General features: G+C 45.6%; 2 protein-coding genes across 4 annotated transcripts in view; one reads left to right on the top strand and one right to left on the bottom strand.

Moving 5' to 3' along the window:
• LOC132382908 (uncharacterized) overlaps positions 1–1,909 on the top strand; it is a 28,701-nt gene extending 26,792 nt beyond the window's left edge. Inside the window, exon 6 of the mRNA XM_059953452.1 lies at positions 1,673–1,909. Within this exon, the coding sequence (XP_059809435.1) occupies positions 1,673–1,909 (237 nt within the window). The remainder of the gene's footprint in view (positions 1–1,672) is intronic.
• Positions 1–12,427, bottom strand: part of LOC132382909 (tetraspanin-4-like) — a 69,580-nt gene that overhangs the window by 9,009 nt on the left and 48,144 nt on the right. For all 3 annotated transcript variants that reach the window (XM_059953454.1, XM_059953453.1, XM_059953455.1), the window contains exons 3-6: positions 8,615–8,806; positions 6,848–6,922; positions 4,496–4,597; positions 1,923–2,051 (exon numbers count right to left, since the gene is read on the bottom strand). In XM_059953454.1, the coding sequence (XP_059809437.1) occupies positions 1,923–2,051; positions 4,496–4,597; positions 6,848–6,922; positions 8,615–8,806 (498 nt within the window). The remainder of the gene's footprint in view (positions 1–1,922; positions 2,052–4,495; positions 4,598–6,847; positions 6,923–8,614; positions 8,807–12,427) is intronic.

Raw genomic sequence — 12,427 nt, 5'->3', positions numbered from 1 at the left:
GGTGGTGAAGAAAGCTTTTGGTATGCTGGCCTTTATAAATCAGAGCATTGAGTATAGGAGTTGGGATGTAGTGTTAAAATTGTACAAGGCATTGGTGAGGTCAAATTTGGAGTATTGTGTACAGTTCTAGTCACTGAATTATAGAAAAGATATCAACAAAATAGAAAGAGTACAGAGAAGATTTACTAGAATGTTACCTGGGTTTCAGCAGCTAAGTTACAGGGAAAGGTTGAACAAGTTAGGTCTTTATTCTTTGGAACGTAAAAGGTTGAGGGGGGACTTGATAGAGGTATTTAAAATAATGAGGGGGATAGATAGAGTTGACGTAGATAGACTTTTTCCATTGAGAGTAGGGGAGATTCAAACAAGAGGACATGATTTGAGAGTTAGGGGGCAAAAGTTTAAGGGAATTTCTTTACTCAGAGAGTGGTAGCTGTGTTGAATGAGCTTCCAGTAGAAGTGGTAGAGGCAGGTTCGATTTTGTCATTTAAAAAATTGGATAGGTATATGGACAGGAAAGGAGTGGAGGGTTATGGGCTGAGTGAGGGCCAGTGGGACTAGGTGAGTGTAAGCATCGTCATGGACTAGAAGGGCCGAGATGGCCTGTTTTCGTACTGTAATTGTTATATGGTTATATGGTGGAGGCTAAAACATTAGGGGTATTTAAGAGCCTCTTGGACAGGCACATGGATGAAAGAAAAATGGAGGGTTATGGGGTAGTGTGGGTTTAGTACTTTTTTTTAAGGATTATATGGGTCGGCACAACATGGAGGGCTGAAGGGCCTGTACTGTGCTGTAGTGCTCTATGGTTCTATGGTATCCGCCTCCACCACTGTTGCCAGCAGCCCATTCCATGCACTCAACACTCTCTTTGTAAAAAACTTACCCCTGACATCCCCTCTGTACCTACTTCCAAGCACCTTAAAATTGTGCCCTCTTGTGCTAGCCATTTCAGCCCTGGGAAAAAGCCCTGACTATCCACACGATCAATGCCTCAGCTAAACAGGGAGATGTGTTGTGTATTGTGTTGCCATTCTTTTGTTTAAGAAGCCTAAAGCTACACTCAAGCTTCAGGTGCAGTCTCAACAAAGCCCTTCGAAATCACAATAGAAAATCTTCTCTCTTTGCCCAAATTCTCTTGCAATAAAGGCAACGAGCATTTGTTACTTGAGGATCTGAGTATAGGAGGCCAGATAAAGTCCAGCTAACCATTTGCCTTCCTCATTGCTTCCTGTACCAGAACCAAGTATCAGAGGCCCGGAGGTAAGCCTGTCCTGGAGTGGGAGGCCTGTCTCAGTGAATGAGTGAATGGTTGGCTGGGGAGGGTGCAAGAGGGGCTTGTTTTGCTGTTGTTGTCTTCTTTTATATTGCTTTGTTTTGTTGTTGCCTCTGCAATCTCTTCAGCTACTTCCTTCAGAACCTGAGGGTGCATTCCATCAGGTCTGGGAGATTTATCCAATAGAGACCCATATCAAAGTTGGGTTTATCATCAGACACATATGTCATGAAATTTGTTTTTTTATTGCAGCAGTACAGGGTAATACATAAAATTACTACAGCCTGTGCAGAAGTCTTAGGCACACTAACTATCTATGGGTTTAAGACCTTTGCAGAGTACCATACAGTGAAGTATTGAAATATATAATGAAATGTGTCATTTGTGTCAAATCAGGTCAGTAAATATTGTGCTGGGGCAGCCCCCAAGTGTCGCCACGCTTCCAGCACCAACTTTGCATGCCCACAACTCCTAACCCGTGTGTGTTTGGACTGTGGAAGGAAGACCGAGCACCCAGAGGAAACCCACATGGTCATGGTGGGAACTTATAAACTCCTTACAGGAACCGCCGGCGTAGTAAAGCGATTGCGCTGCCCAAGCTGCCCTTATGATTCGACATCTATTCCACATTGAACTTGTGACTCACGTCTTTCCACCAGATATCAGGGATGGTCGAGCAGTTGTTGACCAGCTTGAAGCAGCAGGAAACGGGCACCTTACTTCCGTTTAGGACAGAGAACCAGTCATCATAGCGGATGACGCCACAGCACCGGAACTGCGCAGAGAAAGAAACGCACGCACGCAGTCAATTTCACCTCTAACCTCATCCCTGAACAACGAGAGCTGATAACGTTCTGATCTTCCAAACGATAAAGGCTTGATAAAGAGCCACGTGAACAAGTTTACAGTCTTTGATAAAAGGGGCTTTAAGAGGATGGATATTAATGTGTCCAAATAAGAGGAAAGTCAAGTTACGTCAACCATAACTGCTATGTACAGTACACAGTAAAAATGAGACAACGTTTTTCAGGACCATGGTGCAACATGACACAGTACAAAAACTAGACTGAACTACGTAAAAAACAAAAAAAAAACAACAACTACACTCGACTACAGACCTACCCAGGACTGCTTAAAGTGCACAAAACAGTGCAGGCAATACAATAAATAATAAACAGGACAATAGGGCAGTAAGGTGTCAGTCCAGACTCTGGGTATTGAGGAGTCTGATAGCTTGGGAGAAGAAACTGTTACATAGTCTGGTCATGAGAGCCCGAATGCTTCGGACCCTTTTGCCAGACGGCAGGAGGGAGAAGAGTTTGTATGAGGGGTGCGTGGGGTCCTTCATAATGCTGTTTCCTTTGCGGATGCAGCGTGTAGTGTAAATGTCCATGATGGCGGGAAGAGAGACCCCGATGATCTTCTCAGCTGACCTCACTCTCTGCTGCAAGGTCTTGCGATCCGAGATGGTGCAATTTCCGAACCAGGCAGTGATGCAGTAAATTGCCCAGTACCAGAAGGCATGCATTGAGGGTGAGTGGGGGTAACTTCAAAGGGAATACAAGGCGGAAGTTTTTTGACACAGAGAGTTGTGGATGTCAGTATGGCGGTACAGGTAAATACATTACAGGCTGTTAAGAGACGTTTAGTTAGGCTCATGGATGTAAGGAAGATGCAAAGATATAATGTGAGGTTTTGCACTTCAGTATGAGCCAACTGAGGTAGGTCTTAGTGAATGGTAGGGCGTTGAGGAGTGTGGAGGAACAAAGGGATCTAGGAAAACAGATCCATAATTCCTCAAAAGAGGCATCACAGGTAGATAGTGTCATAAACAAAATTTTTGGCACTGAGTACAGGAGACGGGATGTTCTGTTGAGGTTGTATAAGACATTGATGAGGCCTAATTTGGAGTATTGTGTGCAGTTTTGCTCACCTACCTACAGGAAAGACGTAAATAAAGTTGAAAGAGTGCAGGGTAAATTTACAAGGATGTTGCTGCGTCTGGATGACCTGAGTTATAAGGGAAGATTGAACAGGTGAGGACTCTATTGCTTAGCACATAGAAGACTGAAAGGAGATTTGACAGAGGTATACAAAATAATGAGGGATATAGATAGGGTAAATGCAAACAGGCGTTTTCCACTGAGGTTGGGTGGGACTACAACCAGAGGTCATGGGTTAAAGGTGAAAAGTGAGAAGTACAAGTGGAACATGAGGCGAAACTTCTTCACTCAGAGAGTTGTAAATGTGGAGTGATCTGCCAGTACATGTGAGCTTGATTTCAACGTTTAAGAGAAGTTTGGATAGGTACATGGATGGTAGGGGTATGGAGGGCTGTGGTCCTGGTGCAGGTCGATGGGAGTAGGCAGTTTAAATCGTTTCAGCATGTTGGGCTGAAAGGCTGGTTTCCCTGCTGCACTTCTCTATGACTCTATGGAGGCATATGGACGTTGTGTGGGTAGGACAGAGAGGTTTTGATTTACTTTTTAGCTGGGTCGACTGGACAGTGTGGGCTGAAGGGCCTGTTCTTGTGCTGTAATCTATGTTCTATGTGCTATCACGAGAGCTGGACAAACTTGGGTTGTTTCTCTGGAATGGCGAAGGCTGGAGGGAGATCTGATAAGAGGTTTAGAAGATTATGATGGCACAAACAGAGCAGACAGATAGCATCTTTTTTCCCAGGGTTGAAATGCCTAAAACCAGAGGGCATGCAATTAAGCCTAGAGGGGGTAAGTTCAAATGAGATGTGCGGGGCAAGTTTATTTACCCCATAGAGAATGGTGGATCCTGGAATGCACTACCTGGGGTGGCGGTTGAGGTAGATAAATAGGGACTTTTAAATGAATGTGAGGGAAATGGAAGGACATGGACATTGTGTGGGTAGAAGAGATTCATTTAGTTAGCCAGTTGATTACTAATTTAATTTTTTTGATACAACATTGTGGGCTGAAGGGCCTGTCCCTGTGCTGTACTTTTATCTGAATAGCTGGCCGGTGGTGTAGCAGCATCAGCACTGGACCTCGAGGCGGAGGTCCCAGGTTCGAATCTGGCCAGGTCCCGTCACAATTTCCATCCGTGCTGGGTTGAACATCTCTCTAGCAACTTTGCCTCGTGAAAGGCAGACAAAATACTAAAGAAACAGTGGTTGCCGCCCGATGCACCACAAGGCACGGAAAGGAACAACACTTATCTGCAGGGAAGGTCACTCAAAGAGCTTACATCCATCTGCACAATATCCCAGCCATTGGTCAAATCGCTGTGTCCAGATGTGTTGTAGAACTGAAGTCCTTTCTTCAGTTCCTTCTTTGCATACTGGTTTATCTAGGGGTAAATACAAGATAAAAAGCAGTTGTAATAATTCGGTTTCTCAATCAATTGTTCTATCGTAATAGAATCAGATATCACTGTGCTTCATCAGATTTCATAATCACAGCATGCCAACCAGTTCATCAGAATCAGTTACAGATGTCAAATGTTTGATTGGACTCAATAACGGATCTCAAGTAATCAATTAGTGTCAGGAAATGTAGAGGAGGCTTGACCCAAATGCAGAGCAGCGGAAACAATTTGGTGGTGAGGGAATACTTTAATAATAGACTGCAAAAATCGAAGCTATGAGGGGCTGCAAAACAAGAGAGAACATAAGGCTAAAGATTCAGGAGCAGAATTAGGCATTTCATCCTGGCTGATCCATTTCCCTCTCATCACCAATTTCCGTCCTCCTCCCCGTAACCCTTCATGCCCTGACTAATCAAGAATCTATCAACCTCTGCCTTAAATTTACCCAATGACTTGGCCTCCACTGTTGCCTGTGGCAACAAATTCCACAGATTCACCACTCTCTGGCTAAAGAAATTCCTCCTCGTCTTTGATCTAAAAGAATGTCCCTCTACTCTGAGGCTGTGTCCTGTGGTCCTAGACTCATCCTCTGCAAGTTGTGGTTAGAATGAATACTGTTTACCTCTGTAAAGAAGGGTCATTCTTCCCCCTATTTTACCTCACCAAATTCTTCACATAAATGGCTGTTTACTCCTTTGGCCTTGCATCCTGAAATCAGCATCCTTCATCTGTGCTGACTTTGGGACCTTATTGAGGGGTATTTTCCAACCTGATCGCCACTTTTTCTCCCGTCCTGCAGCTGTTTGGAGATTTGAAAGTGTGGGTGTCCCTTAATTCTGAGGCTGTGTCCTCTGGTCCTAAAATCTCCCACTATAGGAATCATCTTCTTCAAAGTCAACATTCAATAAGTTTCATTGAGATTACCCCTCACTCTTTTTACCCCTGCAGTTCCCCAACTCTACCCACAAGGATTTAACATCTTCCAGTCTGAAGTCACCCCTTTCTAAGGATTTGATTTCATTATTTTACCAACAGAGCTATGCTACCTCCTCTACCCACCTGCCTGTCATTTCAATATAATGTGTATCCTTGGATGTTAAGTTCCCAACAATACTCTTTCAGCCACAACTCAGTGATGCCCACAACATCATATCTGTTGATCTCTAACTGAACTACAAAAACAATACTAAACACGACAAGGCAACTGAAGGCCAGGAGTAACTGGTTGAGGCTGGCTGGTTTGACGGGTGAACAAGGAACGTGGATGAGAGCTGGGTTTAAATAGGCTGCAGGTGATGAGTTGGAAATGAGAGGTACGTGATTCCTTTTGGCTGGGTGGAGACCAGGAGGATCCTGCATGTGCAGGCCTGACAATTAGATCCAAAAACAGATGCCATTTGATTAATTGAAAGCAATAACAGACCCCAGATCAGTAATTCAGGACCGGATTGGATAATAGTGTCAGGTAAATTAACCAATGCCATGACAGGCAGGATTTCCCAGCAGCTCTCTATTTCAATTTGACTTCCCATTCCAATGCATGTGCATGGACCCCTCTACTGCTGCTGGGAGGTGGGGGGTGATGGGAGGAAGAGGTGAAGGACTGAAGAAGGAGGAATCTGATACAGTGAACAGTGGAAGCAAAGGAGGGACACCAGAGTGAGGTGATTGTCACCTCAGGTTGGAGGAGCAACATCTCATATTCCATCTGGGTAGCCACCAACCTGATGGCATGAACATCAATTTCTCTCCCTGCTCTCTTTTTGTATTCTCCATTCCAGTTCCTCTCTCACCCCTTCTCTTCTCCTTATCTGCCCAAGACCTCCCTCTGGTGCCTTCCCTCTTTCCCTTTCTCCCATGGTCTACTCTCCTTTCAGGTTCCCTTTTCTTCAGCCCTTTTCTTGTTCTACCTATCACCTCCCAGCTTTTCACTTCACCTCCCCTTCCCCACCCTCCTGACACCTCATCTGCCGGCTTGTACTCCTTCCGCTCCCTCTACCTTCCTGTTCTTGGCTTCTTCCCCTTCCAGCCCTGATGAAGGGGCTCTGCCTGAAACACCGATTGTTTATTCCCCTCCTGAATTGCTGGGATCCCCAGAGTTGCTCAAGATTTCCAGCACTTGCAGAATCCCTTGCCCAATTGGATCAACGGTGTTGTGTTGTGCATTGCATGTCACGTTAATATCGGGGTTGAGGGAGTCAAGGACTTGGGAAGAGCAAAATCCCTACTTACCGTATCCTGGCAACACAGGAATACAATTCCGACAGTCATTTCGAGGAGGAAGATGATCAGGAGCACCACGAAGAACTGTGGGAAAGAGAAAGGTTGTGTCAGGAAATGTAGAGTAGGCTTGACCCAAGTGCAGAGCAGCGAAGACGATTCAGCAGTGAGTGATAACTGTAATTATAGACCACAAAATAACACGAGGGGCCACAAAACCATAGAGAACAGAAACTAAACACAACAGGCAGCAAGGTAAACTTTAATGAGGCAGAGGGAAAGCAAAGAGCAACTGGCTGACACCAACTCATTTGATGAGTGAACAAGGACAGTGGATGAGAACTGGGTTTAAATAGGCTGCAGGTGACGAGTCTGGAATGAGCAGCAGATGAAACCTACTAGCTGGGTGGAGACTGGGAGGTGCCTGCACGTACAGGCTGGAAGGTATCAGTCAGAGCTGACTTAACTGGTTGGGAGACATTGGAATGGGAAACCAGGGCACATTATTTTTATTTACCAATTTTTAAGGATGTATGCCGGAATTTTTTTTCTTCCTGTCCTTAAATGCCCTTGAATTTCAGGGCCACATCAGCACTTATTGGGTTTGAGTACTATAGTTATCATTATTAATAACTAGATATTTAATCATTTTATTTAGAGATAAAAGGTTAACAGTCCCAGTGCCACCCAATTGCATAAATGTGACCCATTAAACTACTAACCCGTATGTCTTTGGATTGTAGGAGGAAGGCAGAGCACCAACTTGGTCACGGGGAAATGAACAAATTCTTTACAGGCAGCGGTGGGAATTGAACCTCTGTTGAAAGCTGTAAGCTGTCATAGAGTTACGCTCACCATTACACTACTGTGCCTCTGGTATTCCCAAGTCTCCCATCCAAGTACTAACCATGCCCGGGCCTGCTTAGCGTCTAAGCTCAGACAAGATCAAGCATTTATAGGTTAGTATGGCCGTAGACTATTCAAACTTAGTCTATGGCTGTACTAGCCTATAAATTTAAATTCCACAGCCATGGTGTAATTTGAATTAACATCTCTGGAATTTTAGCTGAAGCCTTCATGTTACTAATTCATTAACTTAACCATAGCGCCACCACCACACCCACATTATCACGGACACTCAGTGGCCACTTTATTAGGTATCTCCTATATGTTTGTGATTTTCTGCTGTGTAGCCCATTTATTTCAACGCTCGACATGTTGCACATTCAGAGATGCTCTTCTGCACACCACTGTTGTAACGTGTGGCTTTTTGAGTTACTGTCACCTTCCTGTTGAACCCTCCTCTGACCTCCTCCATCATCAAGGCGATTTTGCCCACAGAGCTGCTGCTCGCTGGATGTGTTTTTTTATTTTTCACCCCAAACTTTAGAGACAGTTGTGCATGAAAATCCCAAGAGATCATTCCACAGTCAAAGTCACTTGGATCACATTTCTTCCCCATTCTGATATTTGGTCTGAACAGCAACTGAACCTCTCGATCATGTCTGCATGCTTTTATGCATTGAGTTGCTGCCAGATGATTGGCTGATTAGATATTTGCGTTAATGTACAGGTGAACCTAGTGAAATGGCCAATGAGTGTACTGAGCGGTAATGGTCGGAACAGCACAGACCTGTTCAGCTCTTCTTTAGTGTCACAGTGACCAAAAAGCCAACCCTCTCTTGTCTGGAAGACACCAGCTCTGATAGTGCAGCACTCCTTCAGAACTGTCACCTCAGATTCCTAGGGCGTTCTAATTCAATGTTATCGCGCACTCACGGTAAGCAGAAGGCAGCGGCTTTCGATCACAGCTCCGAGGCAGCCGAGAAATCCCACGATCATGATCACGGACCCCACAGCGATGAAGAAATTGGCAACGGTGAGAGATGGGAAGGACGAGGAGAGGGTCACAAAGTTCCCTTGTGTTACCACCAGCCACACTCCAACTCCGAGAATCCCACATCCTCCCAGCTGTATTGAAAAGACAGCAAATAGCATCTATGTAGTGCCTTAAACAAGGTAAATATGACAGTATTGTACGTGCTGTATGTCAGCAATAAAAATTGGTTGCTGAGCCTTAGAGAGAATAATTAGGGCAGCTGATCAAGTGGGTGTAGTGTGAGGGACTGAATATGAGGGTGGTTATAGAGTCATAGAGCACTACAGGACTTTGGTCTGTCTGGTCCATGCTGACCTGTTATTCTGCCTAGTACAGAAAAACCTACATGATCAGTGGTCCCCAACTACCGGGCCGCAAAGCATGTGCTACTGGGCTGCGAGGAAACAATATGATTTGTCGATATGAAATGATATGAGTCAGCTGCACCTTTCCTCATTCCCTCTCACACCCACTGTTGAACTTGGACACATGTGAGGTCATTACACACGCGAAGTCATCAGTCGCCTAAACGCAGTGATACCCTAACACCAGGGATCACTGGTTGGCCTTGGGCAACCGGCCACCTCGCGCGGCCAGCGAGAAGTGCCGTTGCTACTGGCCTGGAGTGCAGACAGATGGGCGCCACCTCTAAATCTGTTTAGCTCACCGAATGTTTGTGGGGAACCTGGTGCTAAAATATTCACAGACTACCTAATTTGGGCTCGGGGTTTCGTAAGTAGCAGAGCAGCTACCTCGCTGCGATCTACTGAAAGTCATCCCTCGAGCCAAACTTTTGTTGGCCGATAGATCCTACCTACCTACGGGGGTTGGGGGGGGGCAGGCGCACACCCTGTCACATTCCTTGCTCGGTCAGTCACTCTTTCCGGACTGCGACCACCAAGGCCCTGGCACAGGGACCTCCGGCTCCTACCTTGTCCTCTCACTGGTGTGTTGAATGATTTTATATGTTCATATGAGGAAACTATGTGTGTTTAATATCCAAATGTTACTTAAAATGGTATGATGCTATTGACTTAAAAGTGAGTTATAATTGATTTATCACTATATTCACAAGAGGAAAATATGCGCTGTGCATTTGATAGTAAATTCATTAGATAATCCCTTTTAGAAAGGAAATTGAGTGTATTAGCCACTTATAGTGACTTATAGTTGACTTATACTCCAGTTGTGATTAACACCCCCATCCCTCCACCCCGGTCGGCCGGTCCGCAAGAATATTGTCAATATTAAACCGGTCCGCGGTGCAAAACAGTTGGTGACCCCTGGAAGAGGTAATGTATCTATCTATAATGTACACATCTATTTGGGGCACCATGGTAACGTTGGGGTTAGTGTGACGCTTTTAGAGCTTGGGGGCATCGGAGTTCAGAGTTCATTCCTGCATGTCCTCTGTCAGGAGTCTCCGTACGACCTCCCCACGTGGAATGCGTGGGTTCCCTCCCAGCTCAGGTGGTCACATTTAATATCAGAGAACGTATACACTATGCAACCTGAAATTCTTACTCTTCGCAGACATCCACAAAAGAAGAAACCCCAAAGAATGAATGATAGTAACATCAGAAACCCAAAGCACCCCCCCCACATGCACAAGCAGCAGCAGAGACATCAACCCTCCCCCTCCCCCCAAATGCACCAATAAAAGCACCCCCCCACCATGCAAGCAAGAACAAAATTCCACCCCCCGCCCCCCCAAGAGAGACCATGATCCAGAGTCCATCAAAAACTACAGTCGGTAGCCCGGCATTTTGGTATCTCAGACGGGCTCTCTCTCACCAGTGAGGAGTTCCAGTTTCCTCCCCAGTCCAAAGGCGTACCGGTTAGTAGGTTAATTGGTCATTGTAAATTGTCCTGTGATCAAGGGGTTTCTGGGTCGGCAGGGCCTGTTCTGTACCTCTAAATATTAAATTAATTTTGCTACATTAGCTGGAACCCTGTGGGAAAGGGAATCAAAAATTAGAAGGCACAGGTTTCTAGGTGAGAGGAGTCAAGACATAAAAGGGACCTGAGGGACAACTTCATTCATGCAGAGGAAACGATCTTTTTGAGGAAGTGGCCGAGGCAGCTACAATAATCACATTTAAAAGACAGTCAGACCGGTACATGGATAGGAAAAGTTCAGAGCTGTATGGGTGTATTGCTGGCAGATCCCGGGAATGTTACTGACGTCGACTCAGGCCTGAGAGGCCTCTGTCGGACATTTTCACAGAAAATAGAAAACCTATAGCACAGTACAGGCCCTTTGACCCACAAGGTTGTGCCGAACATGTCCCTACCTCAGAAATTACTTGGCTTACCTATAGCCCTCTTTTTCTGAGCTCCATATACCGATCCAAAAGTCTTTTAAGAGACCCTATCGTATCGTTCTCCACCACCGTTGCCAGCAGTCCATTCCACGCACTCACCACTCTCTGAGTAAAAAACTTACCCCTGGCGTCTCCTCTGTACCTACTCCCCAGCACCTTAAACCTGTGTCCTCTTGTGGCAACCATTTCAACCCTCGGAAAAAACCTCTGACGATTCACACGATCAATGCCTCTCATCATCTTGTACACCTCTATCAGGTCACCCCTCATCCTCCTGCGCTCCAAGGAGAAAAGGCCGAGTTCACTCAACCTATTCTGGTAAGGCATGCTCCCCACTCCAGTAAATCTCGTCTGCACCCTTTCTATGGCTTCCACATCCTTCCTGTAGTGAGGCGACCAGAACTGAGCACAGTACTCCAAATGGGGTCTGACCAGGGTCCTATATAGCTGCCTTACAAGGCACGGAACAAAAGACTGTGTGGCATGCCACTCCTCACACAGACATTTTGCAGTATTTTCTTTATTTTACGAGGCCGAGTTGCGAGCTCGACACCCAATCGGGCAAGGATGGAAAGCGTACTCGGGAAAGGCCTGACTGGATTCGAACCTGGGAACCTCCATTCCTGAGTCTGGCGCTGATGTCACTGTGCCACCAGCTGGCCATTATGAACTTTAATCACCAAATACATTTACATGTATTAGGAATTTGCTGTGGGCTGTTGGTCAGGGAGTAACATACATAAAAAGAAACAACTTTCAACAATATTATGGCCTCTCAAAGTCCGACCCTATATTCCGGTCATGAGTGGTAGAAATGGGGAAGGTCAGCCAGTGGCTGTACAGGCCAATCCCTGTACAGTGGATACAATGGATTGCAGAAGTGTTGATGAGTTCCAACCGTACCATCGACTTTGAACAATGGAGATGGAAGGTCATCAATGGCCTATTGTCCACTAGGGTCCAAATAAGTAAGACAGTCCCACAGTCCAAAGACGTACCGGTTGGTAGGTTAATTGGCGATTGCAAATTGTCCCATGTTTAGGCCAGGATTAAACAGGGGGTTTGCTGAGGAATGGCTCAAAGTCCGGAGGGGCCTGTTCTGCTCTGTATCCCAATAAATAAATAAACAAATCCTCCCTCATCCAGTTGAACCCCACACATTGGACATTTCTATGAGGTCACTTATCATTCTCATGTCCAGAGAACCGAGGACTGTCCTTATCTTAGTACCCTGCTTGGTGAATCGTTGTTGCATTCCATCAACGGCAAATATATCAACCACTGGGAAAGTAGACTCGGTACTCCAGGTGTGGGCTCACTGTGGTCCTGCGTTATTGCACAAGATATCTTTATTCTTAAATTCAAATTGTCTTGCATGGGATCCATTTG

Source organism: Hypanus sabinus, chromosome 29, assembly GCF_030144855.1.
Source record: "Hypanus sabinus isolate sHypSab1 chromosome 29, sHypSab1.hap1, whole genome shotgun sequence".
Lineage (NCBI taxonomy): Eukaryota > Metazoa > Chordata > Chondrichthyes > Myliobatiformes > Dasyatidae > Hypanus > Hypanus sabinus.
This window is presented reverse-complemented; position numbering and strand designations above follow the sequence as displayed.